The sequence below is a fragment of the Brachyhypopomus gauderio genome, chromosome 8, assembly GCF_052324685.1.
Source record: "Brachyhypopomus gauderio isolate BG-103 chromosome 8, BGAUD_0.2, whole genome shotgun sequence".
NCBI classification, from domain to species: Eukaryota; Metazoa; Chordata; class Actinopteri; order Gymnotiformes; family Hypopomidae; genus Brachyhypopomus; species Brachyhypopomus gauderio.
In genome coordinates this window covers 16376184-16393478 of record NC_135218.1, presented here as the reverse complement: position 1 = coordinate 16393478, position 17295 = coordinate 16376184, and the positions used below count along the sequence as shown (strand labels likewise).

Sequence of the window (17295 nt, the reverse complement as noted above, 5' to 3'; positions counted from 1 at the left end):
CGTTCGCATAAAAGTGCCAAAATATGCAAATTCTTACTTCTGGCAAACAAGACAAACATCTACAACTTTTGTTTACGTCAGGAATAGATGTATTTTTTAAAAACATGTTATTTTAAATGTACTCCTGTCACTACTGCAACGTCTAAGGCACCGTCTACAAATGACCTAAACACGGACGCAAGTGGCGGTCGTAAAGGCCCCAGAGCACTGCACACTCTGTTTTTGCAATAATTTCAATAGCTTTTAAACGGTCCATCTAAGACCATCAAATAAGTTGTATTACATTAAGTGCATTCTAAATAACAACCTACAAGTAAAATATGGATATTTATACCTTGCACCAATGTGTGGTGGTCAGTTCTGTCAAATATTTCAATAGCTTTTAAATGATCCATCATAAGTCCACAAAACAAGGTTGTTGGTGCATTTAATGTACTATAACTTGTTTTATGCTCTTATGATGGACATTTTAAAAGCTATTGAAATATTTGACAAAATGTGCACTTAATATGTATACTACTTGTTTTTATCTTATGAAGGATCATTTAAAAACTTGAAATTGTTGCAGAAAAACCTTTACGACCGCCACTTTCGTCCATGTTAAGGTAATTTGTAGATGGTGACAGTAGCACATTTAAAATAACATGTCTAATTCCGCATATGCCAACATAACCACAGGTACAAGGAAGAGAAAGACATCAGTCATGTTGGATGGCAGAGATCATAACCAACAGCTGATCTGATGTGAGTGTTGCAATGCTTATTTAGTTCGTATTTTATGTGCCTAGAAAAAGTTATTGGTGCCTGATTTTTTCCTTTTAGGACCTACTGGCTCCTTGAGTAATTTTTTTGTCTGGAGCCCAGCATGCGAACCAATCATCAATCAATCAATCAAAGTTTATTTGTATAGCGCTTTTCACAACACATGTTGTCACAAAGCGCCTTACAGGATTTAAAAGGTTAACAATACTACGGGTCCAGAACCCTAATGAGCAAGCCAAGGGCGACAGTGGCGAGGAAAAACTCCCTAAGATAGTGGGGAATAGGAAGAAACCTCGGGAGAACCAAGACTCAAAAGGGAACCCATCCTCCATTGTGCGGCCCGTTAACACACAGATTACACAAAATACAGACAAATACACAAGTCACACACAAATCACACAATCAGACTAAGTAAAGGTAAAAATGAAAGTTCTGGGTTATGATATTGTCACTGTAAATGTCTGTTGATGAACGCCAGGCTTTCATTCCGTGTCGGAGCAGCGATGCTGGTATTGTAGGCTCCGACTGCAATGTTACTCTCCAGGTGAACCTCGGAGAAAAGATACGAGATGTAGTAAATATGTAACAGATTAATCAAAGGCCAAACTAAACAGATGAGTCTTTAATCGAGTTTTAAACATTGAGACTGTGTCTGAGTCCCGAATAGAGGCAGGAAGATTATTCCACAATTGTGGAGCTTTAAAAGAAAAGGCTCTTCCACCTGCTGTGATCTTTTTGATCCTAGGAACAGTTAATAACCCTGCGTCCTGCGAGCGAAGTGAACGTGCTGGGTTATATTGTTCAATAAGTTCACTAAGATAGTCTGGAGCTAAGCCATGCAGCGTTTTATATGTTAATAAAAGTATTTTATAGTCAATACGGAATCTAATTGGCAGCCAGTGTAATGACGATAGTACGGGACTAATGTGATCAAACTTTTTAGTTTTTGTTAAAACTCGTGCTGCTGCGTTCTGAACCAGCTGGAGTTTGTTTATCGATTTACCAGAACATCCAGCTAGGAGACTGTTGCAATAATCTAAACGAGAGGATATGAATGCATGGATTAGTTTTTCTGCATCACTAATATTTAATATGTTTCTAATTTTGGCAATGTTGCGCAAGTGAAAGAACGCTACCCTGGTTATATTATTAATATGTGTATCGAACGAGAGATCTGGGTCTATTGTGACGCCTAAGTTCTTTACCTCTGCGCTGGGGGTTATAGTAAAAGAATGTAGATTCAATGCTGCATTATGTATCTTGTCTCTCGCAGCCCTAGACCCAACTATTATCAATTCTGTTTTAATCATGTTGCCATGGTAACCACCAATTGTTTACCCTTTTAATTTGTTATAACATTTGTATAAAACTGGGTCGCGAGTTAATGACAATGAGAAAATGTGGGTACCGGGCTGAGACCAGTTGAGAACCCCTGAACTAAAGAGCCCTTATATCGGTATTTGTATTGGTATCGGTATTGGCAGTTATATATCGGTATCGGATCAGAACTGAAAAACACTGGATCGGCCCATCACTAACTACTATTATTACTTCACTTTCTACACTTTATTAGGTACAAAACTGTCCAGTTCCAGGGTGGACGAGCTGCCAGGTCGGGATTTTGCTGCTCATGCTCCATGTTGGCTTTAGGTATCAGGGCGGGGTTGGAGAGTACAGGCCTACTGATGACTAGTGTGTGTGGATGGTGGACCACTCCAAACACAGCAGTAGCACTGACACCTGGAAAACCTCCACACCACTCATTAAATTGGTGGCGAATGTAAATTCCAAAGTGTTTCACCAAAATCTCATGCCAAACCACATGGCAACTCATAACACTCCTTCTGCAGAAGTACAGGAAGTACAGGCCATTTGACTAATGTATTGTAAAGTGATTGCATCGTTTAATTTACATACACTATATTGCCAAAAGAATTAGCTAACTCATCCAAATCATCGGATTCAGATGTTTCAATTACTTTCATGGCCACAGGTGTACAGACCCAAGCACCCAGGCATGCAGACTGCTTCTACAAACATGTGAAACGATGGGTCACTCAGCTCAGAGAACTCCAGCGTGGTACCGTGATAGGACACCACCTGTGCAACAAGTCCAGCTGTGAAATTTCCTCACTGCTAAATATTCCACAATCAACTGTCCGTGGCTTGATAACGAAGTGGAAGCGAATGACAGAAACTCAGCCACTCAGGGGTTGTTTTAGTTTGGTGATAGAGGGATTATGGTGTGGGGCTGTTTTAGTTTGGTAGAGGGGGATTATGGTGTGGGGTTGTTTTAGTTTGGTGGAAGGGGGATTATGGTGTGGGGCTGTTTTAGTTTGGTAGAGGGGGATTATGGTGTGGGGTTGATTTAGTTTGGTAGAGGGGGATTATGGTGTGGGGTTGATTTAGTTTGGTAGAGGGGGATTATGGTGTGGGGTTGATTTAGTTTGGTGGAGGGGGATTATGGTGTGGGGTTGATTTAGTTTGGTGGAGGGGGATTATGGTGCGGGGTTGATTTAGTTTGGTGGAGGGGGATTATGGTGCGGGGTTGATTTAGTTTGGTGGAGGGGGATTATGGTGCGGGGTTGATTTAGTTTGGTAGAGGGGGATTATGGTGCGGGGTTGATTTAGTTTGGTGGAGGGGGATTATGGTGCGGGGTTGATTTAGTTTGGTGGAGGGGGATTATGGTGCGGGGTTGTTTTAGTTTGGTGGAGGGGGATTATGGTGCGGGGTTGTTTTAGTTTGGTGGAGGGGGATTATGGTGCGGGGTTGATTTAGTTTGGTGGAGGGGGATTATGGTGCGGGGTTGATTTAGTTTGGTGGAGGGGGATTATGGTGCGGGGTTGATTTAGTTTGGTAGAGGGGGATTATGGTGCGGGGTTGATTTAGTTTGGTAGAGGGGGATTATGGTGCGGGGTTGATTTAGTTTGGTAGAGGGGGATTATGGTGCGGGGTTGATTTAGTTTGGTAGAGGGGGATTATGGTGCGGGGTTGATTTAGTTTGGTAGAGGGGGATTATGGTGCGGGGTTGATTTAGTTTGGTAGAGGGGGATTATGGTGCGGGGTTGATTTAGTTTGGTAGAGGGGGATTATGGTGTGGGGTTGTTTTAGTTTGGTAGAGGGGGATTATGGTGTGGGGTTGTTTTAGTTTGGTAGAGGGGGATTATGGTGTGGGGTTGATTTAGTTTGGTAGAGGGGGATTATGGTGTGGGGTTGTTTTAGTTTGGTAGATGGGGATTATGGTGTGGGGTTATTTTAGTTTGGTAGAGGGGGATTATGGTGTGGGGTTGATTTAGTTTGGTGGAAGGGGGATTATGGTGTGGGGTTGATTTAGTTTGGTGGAAGGGGGATTATGGTGTGGGGTTGTTTTAGTTTGGTGGAAGGGGGATTATGGTGTGGGGTTGATTTAGTTTGGTAGAGGGGGATTATGGTGTGGGGTTGATTTAGTTTGGTGGAGGGGGATTATGGTGTGGGGTTGATTTAGTTTGGTAGAGGGGGATTATGGTGTGGGGTTGATTTAGTTTGGTGGAGGGGGATTATGGTGCGGGGTTGATTTAGTTTGGTAGAGGGGGATTATGGTGTGGGGTTGATTTAGTTTGGTAGAGGGGGATTATGGTGCGGGGTTGTTTTAGTTTGGTAGAGGGGGATTATGGTGCGGGGTTGATTTAGTTTGGTGGAGGGGGATTATGGTGCGGGGTTGATTTAGTTTGGTAGAGGGGGATTATGATGTGGGGTTGATTTAGTTTGGTAGAGGGGGATTATGGTGTGGGGTTGTTTTAGTTTGGTAGAGGGGGATTATGGTGTGGGGTTGATTTAGTTTGGTGGAAGGGGGATTATGGTGTGGGGTTGTTTTAGTTTGGTGGAAGGGGGATTATGGTGTGGGGTTGATTTAGTTTGGTAGAGGGGGATTATGGTGTGGGGTTGATTTAGTTTGGTGGAGGGGGATTATGGTGTGGGGTTGATTTAGTTTGGTAGAGGGGGATTATGGTGCGGGGTTGATTTAGTTTGGTAGAGGGGGATTATGGTGCGGGGTTGATTTAGTTTGGTAGAGGGGGATTATGGTGCGGGGTTGATTTAGTTTGGTAGAGGGGGATTATGGTGCGGGGTTGTTTTAGTTTGGTAGAGGGGGATTATGGTGCGGGGTTGATTTAGTTTGGTGGAGGGGGATTATGGTGCGGGGTTGATTTAGTTTGGTAGAGGGGGATTATGGTGTGGGGTTGATTTAGTTTGGTAGAGGGGGATTATGGTGTGGGGTTGTTTTAGTTTGGTAGAGGGGGATTATGGTGTGGGGTTGATTTAGTTTGGTGGAAGGGGGATTATGGTGTGGGGTTGTTTTAGTTTGGTGGAAGGGGGATTATGGTGTGGGGTTGATTTAGTTTGGTAGAGGGGGATTATGGTGTGGGGTTGATTTAGTTTGGTGGAGGGGGATTATGGTGTGGGGTTGATTTAGTTTGGTAGAGGGGGATTATGGTGCGGGGTTGATTTAGTTTGGTAGAGGGGGATTATGGTGCGGGGTTGATTTAGTTTGGTAGAGGGGGATTATGGTGCGGGGTTGATTTAGTTTGGTAGAGGGGGATTATGGTGCGGGGTTGATTTAGTTTGGTAGAGGGGGATTATGGTGTGGGGTTGTTTTAGTTTGGTAGAGGGGGATTATGGTGTGGGGTTGATTTAGTTTGGTGGAAGGGGGATTATGGTGTGGGGTTGTTTTAGTTTGGTGGAAGGGGGATTATGGTGTGGGGTTGATTTAGTTTGGTAGAGGGGGATTATGGTGTGGGGTTGATTTAGTTTGGTGGAGGGGGATTATGGTGTGGGGTTGATTTAGTTTGGTAGAGGGGGATTATGGTGTGGGGTTGATTTAGTTTGGTAGAGGGGGATTATGGTGCGGGGTTGATTTAGTTTGGTAGAGGGGGATTATGGTGCGGGGTTGATTTAGTTTGGTAGAGGGGGATTATGGTGCGGGGTTGATTTAGTTTGGTAGAGGGGGATTATGGTGCGGGGTTGATTTAGTTTGGTAGAGGGGGATTATGGTGCGGGGTTGATTTAGTTTGGTGGAAGGGGGATTATGGTGCGGGGTTGTTTTAGTTTGGTAGAGGGGGATTATGGTGTGGGGTTGATTTAGTTTGGTAGAGGGGGATTATGGTGTGGGGTTGTTTTAGTTTGGTAGAGGGGGATTATGGTGTGGGGTTGTTTTAGTTTGGTAGAGGGGGATTATGGTGTGGGGTTGTTTTAGTTTGGTAGAGGGGGATTATGGTGTGGGGTTGATTTAGTTTGGTAGATGGGGATTATGGTGTGGGGTTGATTTAGTTTGGTAGAGGGGGATTATGGTGTGGGGTTGATTTAGTTTGGTAGAGGGGGATTATGGTGCGGGGTTGATTTAGTTTGGTGGAAGGGGGATTATGGTGTGGGGTTGTTTTAGTTTGGTAGAGGGGGATTATGGTGTGGGGTTGATTTAGTTTGGTAGAGGGGGATTATGGTGTGGGGTTGTTTTAGTTTGGTAGAGGGGGATTATGGTGTGGGGTTGTTTTAGTTTGGTAGAGGGGGATTATGGTGTGGGGTTGATTTAGTTTGGTAGATGGGGATTATGGTGTGGGGTTGATTTAGTTTGGTAGAGGGGGATTATGGTGTGGGGTTGTTTTAGTTTGGTAGAGGGGGATTATGGTGTGGGGTTGATTTAGTTTGGTGGAAGGGGGATTATGGTGTGGGGTTGTTTTAGTTTGGTGGAAGGGGGATTATGGTGTGGGGTTGATTTAGTTTGGTAGAGGGGGATTATGGAGTGGGGTTGATTTAGTTTGGTGGAGGGGGATTATGGTGTGGGGTTGATTTAGTTTGGTAGAGGGGGATTATGGTGTGGGGTTGATTTAGTTTGGTGGAGGGGGATTATGGTGCGGGGTTGATTAAGTTTGGTAGAGGGGGATTATGGTGTGGGGTTGATTTAGTTTGGTAGAGGGGGATTATGGTGTGGGGTTGATTTAGTTTGGTGGAAGGGGGATTATGGTGTGGGGTTGATTTAGTTTGGTGGAAGGGGGATTATGGTGTGGGGTTGTTTTAGTTTGGTGGAAGGGGGATTATGGTGTGGGGTTGATTTAGTTTGGTAGAGGGGGATTATGGTGTGGGGTTGATTTAGTTTGGTGGAGGGGTATTATGGTGTGGGGTTGATTTAGTTTGGTAGAGGGGGATTATGGTGTGGGGTTGATTTAGTTTGGTGGAGGGGGATTATGGTGCGGGGTTGATTAAGTTTGGTAGAGGGGGATTATGGTGTGGGGTTGATTTAGTTTGGTAGAGGGGGATTATGGTGTGGGGTTGTTTTAGTTTGGTAGAGGGGGATTATGGTGTGGGGTTATTTTAGTTTGGTAGAGGGGGATTATGGTGTGGGGTTGATTTAGTTTGGTGGAAGGGGGATTATGGTGTGGGGTTGATTTAGTTTGGTGGAAGGGGGATTATGGTGTGGGGTTGATTTAGTTTGGTAGAGGGGGATTATGGTGTGGGGTTGATTTAGTTTGGTGGAGGGGGATTATGGTGTGGGGTTGATTTAGTTTGGTAGAGGGGGATTATGGTGTGGGGTTGATTTAGTTTGGTGGAGGGGGATTATGGTGCGGGGTTGATTAAGTTTGGTAGAGGGGGATTATGGTGTGGGGTTGATTTAGTTTGGTAGAGGGGGATTATGGTGTGGGGTTGATTTAGTTTGGTGGAAGGGGGATTATGGTGTGGGGTTGATTTAGTTTGGTGGAAGGGGGATTATGGTGTGGGGTTGTTTTAGTTTGGTGGAAGGGGGATTATGGTGTGGGGTTGATTTAGTTTGGTAGAGGGGGATTATGGTGTGGGGTTGATTTAGTTTGGTGGAGGGGGATTATGGTGTGGGGTTGATTTAGTTTGGTAGAGGGGGATTATGGTGTGGGGTTGATTTAGTTTGGTGGAGGGGGATTATGGTGCGGGGTTGATTAAGTTTGGTAGAGGGGGATTATGGTGTGGGGTTGATTTAGTTTGGTAGAGGGGGATTATGGTGTGGGGTTGTTTTAGTTTGGTAGAGGGGGATTATGGTGTGGGGTTGATTTAGTTTGGTGGAAGGGGGATTATGGTGTGGGGTTGTTTTAGTTTGGTGGAAGGGGGATTATGGTGTGGGGTTGATTTAGTTTGGTAGAGGGGGATTATGGTGTGGGGTTGATTTAGTTTGGTGGAGGGGGATTATGGTGTGGGGTTGATTTAGTTTGGTGGAAGGGGGATTATGGTGTGGGGTTGATTTAGTTTGGTAGAGGGGGATTATGGTGTGGGGTTGATTTAGTTTGGTGGAAGGGGGATTATGGTGTGGGGTTGATTTAGTTTGGTGGAAGGGGGATTATGGTGTGGGGTTGATTTAGTTTGGTAGAGGGGGATTATGGTGTGGGGTTGATTTAGTTTGGTGGAGGGGGATTAAGGTGTGGGGTTGATTTAGTTTGGTGGAAGGGGGATTATGGTGTGGGGTTGATTTTCAGGAGTTGGGCTCAGCTCCTGCAAGTAAACAGAACTCTTAATGCTTTAGCATACCAAGAACTTTTGGACAATTTTATGGTGCCAACTTATGGGGACAGCCCCTTCCTGTTCCAACATGACTGCACACCAGTGCACAAAGTAAGGTCCATAACGACATGGATTTTTGGAGTTTGGTGTAGAAAAACCTGACTGGCCTGCACAGAGTCCTGACCTCGACCCGAAAGAGCACTTTTGGGATGAATCAGAGTGGAGCCTGTGAGCCGGGCCTTCTCGCCCAACATCAGGGTCTGACCTCACAAAAGTGCTTCCCAGAATAGTTGAAGCTGTTATCTCTGCACTTGGTGGGTCGACATCATGTTTGACCCCGTAGATTAAGAATGGGATGTCACTCAAGTTCATATGCGTGCAAAGGCAGACGAGCAAAACCTTTTGGAAATATAGTGTAGAATATAATGAGCATATATAACTACAACATACCCAGGGTTATGCGTTGAACATATGAACATTTATATGGTATATATGGTATATATGGAAAGCCTACAAAATATGTTTAAGCAACATCATGTAATTGCTGAATCAAATAAGTGCTATACAGTCTCATCATCCAAAGGTCCTGTGTTTGGGGGGGGGGCAGCTCAACTGAGCTCTCGTGGTTCTGAGAGGAGGTGGTGGGTGGGAGGCATTAATGGGTCATTGGCAAGTGGGGCTATGGAAATGAGAGAGTGAGAGTGGAAGAGATGGACAGGCAGCCAGATGGAGACAGAGGTTATGACACTAACAGGCATGTGTCAGCAAGCCTAGAACATGTGAGTGACGTGTGTGTGTGTGTGTGAGAGAGAGAGAGAGAGAGAGAGAGAGAGAGAGACAGAAGTACAGAAGCAGAGAGATGGAGAGATGGAAATACTGTGTAAGTGAGCCACTATGAGAAAGAGAAAGGTAGCTAGCTAACTAGAAGGGGCAGAAAGGGTATAATTGGGTACGGGGGACGGGGTATAACTGGGTATGGGGGGGTATAACTGGGTACAGGGGTGGGGAATAACTGGGTACAGGGGTGTGGTATAACTGGGTAGAAAGGTGGGGTATAACTGGATACATGGGTGGGGTGTAACTGGGTACAGAGGTGTGGTATTACAGTGCAGGGTGGGGTATAACTGGGTACAGGGGTGGGGTATAACTGGGTACAGAGGTGGGACATATATGGGTGCAGGTTGAGCATTAAACACAAAAATCAGTGAGATAAACTGGACACCTGCATGCTTGAATACTGAAGTGTGAACAGAACAGAACAGTGAAGCGTGAAACAAACTTTGTTACCTAATGTGTACCACACACACACACAGGGTGATGCAGGATACAAACTCTAAATATAGACCAAGAAACATTTACATTTGTCATGTAGCAGAGTGTTGAACAGCTGTGTGTGTGTTTGTGTCAAAAGGAAGCAGTGAACAGGCATAATTCCCAGACGTGTAGTCAACCTTGTAAGTGACAAAAGATATACACAGACACTGTCTCAGGTTTTCCACTTGTCCATCTGACCCCAACTCTCACACACATGCATACATGAGAGAGAAATGAGAGAGACATGATGGATAAATCAAGAGAGATGTGAGGGAAAAACGAGAAAGATGGGGGAGATGAGGGAGAGACAAGGGAGGAAAGAGCACAAAATGCTTTTTGTGGAAATTCCTTATTCTGGTTCATCGTGGCCTCATTTGTTCACTGTTTATTTCCCATTACAGAGAAAGCAGACACAAACATGCAGGCACACGATAGCAACACAAATGCCTGCATGTCCTGGTGCACGTGTGTCCTGGTGCACGTGTGTCCTGGTGCACATGTGTCCGTCACTGGGAGGACTAAGTCACCCACGCCAAGGTCAAGTGAGGATCAGAGAGGAGGTGGCTCCTCCAGCCAGGACCCCTCATGCAGAAAAGGTCAGGACCATCTCCCACCTTCACTGGCACACACATACACACACACACACACACACACACACACACACACACACACACACACACACACACACACACACACACACTCATACGCACTCACACACATGCACACACACCATACCATGCAAAAGCTGCCCCTCTACTTTTTGCTCCAGACCCCAGACCATAGGAATTTGCTGACATTTGGAAGTAAACCAGGGCCCTGAGAGAAAAGCATTCTGGGAAGGAGGTCTCTTTGCACTTTGCAGCTCCTTATGAAAAGGCCGTGTGCATGTGCAGGCTCTGTTCTGAGGGCTAGCACAAGACCCGACAGAACAGGTGAGAAGAAATGATCCATGCATGCATTAATGTACACACACTCACACACACATATATACTCACAAACATCCACACACACACACACACACACCCACACACCCACGCATGCACACAGAAGCCACTGTCCTTGGCCCTTCGTGTATGTGTATATCAGCTTCCGATGGTCATTCTGTTGAGAAGCCGCTTGAAGGCAGATTGTGAAATGTTGTCTTGCCTGCTCTGGAGAGCTTCTGAGAAGGTCCACAGCTATTGGAGTGAAACAGCTCGTTAGAGTGAAACAGCTCGTTAGAGTGAAACAGCTCATCAGAGAGCTCCTTCAGAGTGGCATCATCAACAACACAAGGGAGGACTGTACTCTACGTCCCCATTTTAATCTCCTTCGAGAATGTGAGCATATTACTTTTTTAATGAGTCATATGCGTTAATTAATAATTTTCAGACATTTAAAATTAGAGGACTCATTAATTAATATTAGAATTTTCATATTATGAAACATTCATGAATCTACTTAGATAAAGTGATTTGTGCACAAATGCTACTATTACTGCCTACAGATATTGTTCCTGTATAGCATTTGAATCATGGGAAATGTGTGTGTGTGTGTGTGTGTGTGTGTGTGTGTGTGTGTGTGTGTGTGTCAGTACAAAAGGCCAGACCACCAAAGGTCAACTTCCAAGATAGAATAACAGAACATTCGTATCCAGACAAAGAAAAGAAACATTTGATGCCACTTGAGGTGTGTGTGTGTGTGTGTGGGGGGGGGGGGGGGGGGGGGGGGGGGTGTAGATATGAGAGAGACAAAGAGAAAGAGAGAGAGATAAATATAGATGTACAAAAGGGGAAGCAACCAAATAATCTTGCTTGAAATTATCAGCCTGAAACCACATGGTGAACAGAAACTAGGAAGCCATCACAAAGAAGCACTACTGTGTATGTCTCTCTGCACGGCCTGTACGTCTCACGCTTCACACCAGTGTTGTGTGGAGGAGCACACACAGGGCCTCAGATGGACACCACCCCTGTGTGTCACACATGACCTCCATAGTCCATGTCCATAATCCATGTCCAAACGAGAGATTCTGAGAATGGGGACTGGTGACACACATGGAGGACTGTCAGGAGGACCAGACAGACGAAGCAGCTGGAGGTTAACGCAGGACAGCAGGACAACCGCACGTCCCGCCCAGCAAGAGACGTATGAGGAGTATCTGCTTACATTACATACTGCATTACACTACATCACCCAAGGCCTCCGATACCAGCCCTCAACACTAGCAGGTGGACAGAGGAGGAATTCTTTATGCTATTCCTCTGCATGAACACACACACACTTTGATATTCCACTTTCACTCCAAGGCTGTTTTCGGCAGTATCGTTTGAGTAACTGGAGCGTCCCTGCAGCGTAACACAGTGTTGAACATGATAAGGTCAGTTGGCTAAGCATCCTCTCAAATTTCACTACTCCATCTAGAATTACTCCATCTAGAGTTGGCGATTGCCATCATTAGACCATGAGAACCACTGAACTAATGAATATTTATTAGCCAGTTATGTATTTTAACGACCCTACCTCTGCCTCACTCAACACTCCATCACACATCTCGACGAGAAAAAAGTGCTGATTCATTCACAGAGCTTCTTCTGGACTGGCTTGATCATGGCTGTGAGGCTCCTGGTGCATAGAAGGGGGCGTGTGTAGTCGGAAGGGGGGGCGTGTGTAGTCGGAAGGGGGGGGCGTGTGTAGTCGGAAGGGGGGGGCGTGTGTAGTCGGAAGGGGGGGGGCGTGTGTAGTCGGAAGGGGGGGGGGCGTGTGTAGTCGGAAGGGGGGGGGGGCGTGTGTAGTCGGAAGGGGAGGGGGGGCGTGTGTAGTCGGAAGGGGAGGGGGGGGCGTGTGTAGTCGGAAGGGGAGGGGGGGCGTGTGTAGTCGGAAGGGGGGGGGGCGTGTGTAGTCGGAAGGGGGGGGGCGTGTGTAGTCGGAAGGGGGGGGGCGTGTGTAGTCGGAAGGGGGGGGGCGTGTGTAGTCGGAAGGGGAGGCGTGTGCAGTCGGAAGGGGGGGCGTGTGCAGCTGGAAGGGGGCGTGTGCAGCTGGAAGGGGGCGTGTGTAGCTGGAAGGGGGCGTGTGTAGTTGGAAGGGGGCGTGTTTAGCTGGAAGGGAGTGTGTGTAGCTGGAAGGGGGCGTGTTTAGCTGGAAGGGAGTGTGTGTAGCTGGAAGGTGGAGAGCTTTGTTCAAGCCTGACCTAAGATCGCTTACAGCTTTTAGGCTTTAAATTGTTCTGATTAGGGTGAGCAAAGCCGTTTGTCCATCATGGCTTAAACTCTGGAGGAAGTTTCTGGATGAAGGGCTGATTAGCCAGCTGGGTGGGGAAAAGCTCCGTATGCTCTCATATTAGCACACTAAAGAGAAGGGTGGAAGCAGCTAGCGTTTCAGCTGTAGCCCTCGCTGCTCTGTCTGGGCATGATGGTTGACGTCTAAAACCCCACTCAGACAACACGCACTTCTCTCTGAGACTGAGAGCGCAATATGACCCACATGTACAATCAGAAGAGAGAAATACTCTTCCTAATGCACACACTGCGACGCCGGCAACCTGCAGTAAGAAAACACTCAAGCTTTGTAATTCTCCGTGACATTCTTCCCTCCATTAGAGCAAGCGTAATTGCGAAATGCACGTCTCCGTGGATCTGCGGGCCGGCGCGCCTCTTCCTTAACCCCGTGTTCATTTTTTTTTCCATCCACGTCACTCAAGCTAAAGAGCCTAAAAATAATCTGCCCCTCCCGCCCGGATCTCACCTGGCAGAAAACGGGCTTGTAGCGTTCCGAGAAGATGTGCGCCAGCTCCTCCGAGTCATCGAAGTCGACGGGCAGCCGGTCCACGCACAGGCACTTGGAGTGGAGGTGTTCGGCCGCCGTCAGCTGGTTGACGTCCGTCCACTGCACCATGAGCGCGCGGTCGCCCTGCGCGCGGCCCAGCAGGTCCGAGCGTGCGCGCGAGGCCGAGTCCTTCTTCATGTACTCCACGAAGCCGTAGCCCTTGGAGTGGCCGGTCAGCTCGCTGTAGACCAGGAAGCAGCGCTCGATGTTGCCGTAGGAGCGCACCAGCTCCTGGAAGTGCGAGGCCGTGACCGTGTAAGGCAGGTTGGTGATGCACAGCAGCGAGTCGGTGGGCTGCAGCTGCACGGTGATGTCACGGCCTCGCACCGACGTTTGGTGCAGCGAGCGGATGGCGTCCTGCGCCTGCTCGCCATTTAGGAGCGTCACAAACGCTGGCGGGACACAGACGGGACACAGATGAACATTAATATACATGTAAAAGAGCAGGAGATGACAGTCAAATGTAAACACCCCGAACGGGAGTAATTGCTGAGCGTCAGGGCAAATAAAAACAACAACAACCTCTAATGGGTTTAATCACCTACAAAAAGCATGAATACATTAACTCATCAGGCACAACAAGAGCCCCCGAGGGACACAATTTGGACATTTATTCCTGGTTCAGATCTGGGGTTTTGCTGGCATGGGATCCATTTCCTTCTTTTTCACATCAGCAATTACCCCCCCAGCACCCCCCCCCCCCCCCTCCAGAACGCCAGGTACATTCTGTTGACCAAGAAACATATACGAATGCACAGCTGAGTACTGAAAACTGTTGCAGGCTCCTGATTGAGACTTTGCTTGAAATGAAAGATACATTAACATTGTTCAGTATATCTGCCAAAAAATTCACCCCCCCCCCCCCCCCCCCCCCCAATTTAATTAGCCGCTTGTTACTGATATACAAGTGACTACTCCATGTGGAGGACTAATAATCCCTTTCAGCTACTGTAAATACAGCAGCAAGCACTTTGTATCTGCTCTGCACTTACATCACATTTCTAATACTTAATCCTTCAATATTTTCTAACACTATGCCCTGTGCTCCCACTCAACCCCACATCTTCCTCCTTATGCCTCTTACAACACAGACATTTCAGGACGTTCAGAGACCTGTGAGCAAATGACAATGAATGTAGCTTAGCTGGGGGGGAGGGGTCTTTTTTGACAAAGAAAACGGAGCTTGTACAAAGCTTCTTAAATAGCTTACACAATAATCTTATAATTCACAGCAATTTGCTGGTGACAGGCACGAGAAGGCCATTTTTAAATCACAAAAGAGACTTGATTATAGCCTTTGTCTAAAACCATGACAATTATTACTACTTTTTTTCTTTTGCTACTGCAAGCAGGGGGAGGAAGAAACTTTATTGAAGCGCCTTATAAGAGGCACCCACAGTAACGTGTACAGCAGGACGGCTCTTTTTGTGGTGGAAAGTGAAATGTTCCTGCTCTTCTGCCCCAGGGCTGTAAATGATGAGGGCAGTAGAATGTGGGCCTGGCCACCATGAGAGCAGGTGACATCACACTTTTATTTTTCTGGTACAAAACCCAGAACATTCTAATGTGCCGGGCATGTTTCTGACTTCATTCCTACTCCCTTTAGTCTTTAGTTCATTATTTATTGCTTGTTCTGCTATGTTTGTTAAGCATATTAGTGGAAAATTCCAGTGCTTCTCCAACACTTATTTCTTGGTTATTTCCTCAGGTTTCACAGTGCCTGAGGGCAATTTGTCGAACAGGATCGTCTTTGGTTCAGAACAATCCAGCATATAAAGACTTTAATCATCATGTCCTCGGGTTGTATGAATTTTGAACGAGATGTTCAACAAATGAACAGACCATTATTTAGCATAAAATTGTTATATACCTTTTAGTTTAATAGTTATTCAGTTCAGCTGTGTTCCTATACATAACGTTTTGTTCACATGCTGAAGTCCACATGTTCAGCAGAGGCCAGTGAGGCATTACTATCTACAACTTTCAGAGCAAAGAAATGCTCCCAGGTTAGTAAGAATATTATGCATTCTGTTCTTTATCGGGTCTGTCCATCAAACAGAAATAAAAGCATAATGGTTAGTGAACACTGCACTGCTGCAACAGTGGGACATCACTGTTGCTAAGAGCAATTTTGCTGTCTCATTCGATGCTCCATGGGAGCATGAGAGAGATTCTTTCGCGTATTTAATTTCATAAGCATGCATTTCTTGTAAAAAAAAAAAAAAAAAACACGAAAAGCACTTTAAACCGCCATGAAAGATGGAAAAAAAACCACATTTCTGAAGAAAAACATAGAAAATTTCTTTTAAGATTTGAGAAGCACCCTATGGTTGTATCATGCTAGTATTAGCGCACTCTCACCCACCTCTCAGTGACATACAAATGAGCTGTTCTGACACCATGAAGAATGGAGCTCGTTAAAGCTCATCAGCGCTCATTAAGGCAGGGTGTGAAAGATCACTGCATGTAAAACATGAAGATTTTGCATTCCCTCTCCTTAATGGATCTCAGGAACAATGCGTCCATGTCTCGCCGTCTTCCTCTGAGGCTGCTAGACATCATTACTGCCAACTGTGCCATCAGACGTGTGCTAAACGCTCGGCTCTTGAGCGACCGGGGCCCAGCAGGCCGTGGCGTGGCCCGGCAGGCCGTGGCGTGGTCCGGCAGGCGCTGGCCTCCGTCCTAGTGCAGTGGCTACGCAGCTCCACGGGCAGGGCTGGGTGTCACTACCAGATGGCTCTGCGTTCGAGCAGACAGCAAGCGCCTGTGCTGGGCCAACTCGCCTGTTTTTTAGGCTGTGATTTGACAGTGTGTCCCTCCCCCTGCGGTTTCTGCTGCTAGGCAAACGCAAACCACCCCTCGCCCGCATGCTTTTTAGCATGTCAATTACCAGGGCAGCCCCATCAGCATCTACTACAGCTCCACCCACAGCTCCACCCACACATACCCACAGTCCGACCCACATCCACAGACACTGCATATCCATCCACAGACACACCCACATCCACACACATACCCCCCCCACACACGTACTCATCCATACACACACACACCCTGAAACACACAATCATGCACACTTATCCACACACACCATCCTTACACACACACACCTACCCACAAACACACAGTTCTCTCCATACACACGCCATCCTTTCACACAGACACACACACTGAGGCACACACACAGATCCCCCAACAGAGAGACACATAATGCACCTTTGAAATCACTAGTTGGTGGTCAGTCTAAGCATGCGCCTCCTACAGGTTTTAACTAGTTGATCTCACCATTTCTGTCATCATTTGTGTCATTTCTCTAATGGACACACACAGGCACACTCACCCACCCACCAACAATCCACACAGACTCCTTTAATCCACCACCGGTTTCCCTGTGGCATGCCATCTAGCACTGAAAACACATGAAGCTACAACACAATGGCCACAGAGATGAAAGATTTGCTCTGCAGAACATGACAGGAAACACACAGGCTTTCATCCTTCGGCCTGCAGGCCCTCTACACAGAGAGCGCAGGGGTAAACACACACTTCAAACGACACTACAGATTGTTCGTTTATACTGCAGATACAGATATTTTCAAAGACACCTTTTGTTGGAAGGTGAATTTCACTCAAGATCTTCAGATGCTCTCGCATGTACCGGTACACAGTGGGTTACAGATGTTGAGCTAAAGCTACCGCTAAAGACACAGATGCTGAACTAGTCACCACAAAACACATGTCAAGTTAAATCGGGGGATAGTGCTTAAATGGCCAATCAGTCTAGTCTAGTCAAATATCTTCATGACTGATTAGTATCTGTCTGGATGAGGGTTACAAATTTATATTAATCACATGCATATCATTTGCATTAGTTATGAGACTTGCTGGGTTTAACACACCAAAAGATAATCTCTAAAGGC

At 46.4% G+C, this 17295-nt stretch overlaps 1 protein-coding gene across 3 annotated transcripts in view; it reads right to left on the bottom strand.

Annotated features, from left to right (window-relative positions):
- The window catches only part of raver2 (ribonucleoprotein, PTB-binding 2), a 62853-nt gene that overhangs the window by 30137 nt on the left and 15421 nt on the right, over window positions 1-17295 (bottom strand). For all 3 annotated transcript variants that reach the window (XM_077014939.1, XM_077014941.1, XM_077014940.1), the window contains exon 4: window positions 13295-13767. In XM_077014939.1, the coding sequence (XP_076871054.1) occupies window positions 13295-13767 (473 nt within the window). The remainder of the gene's footprint in view (window positions 1-13294; window positions 13768-17295) is intronic.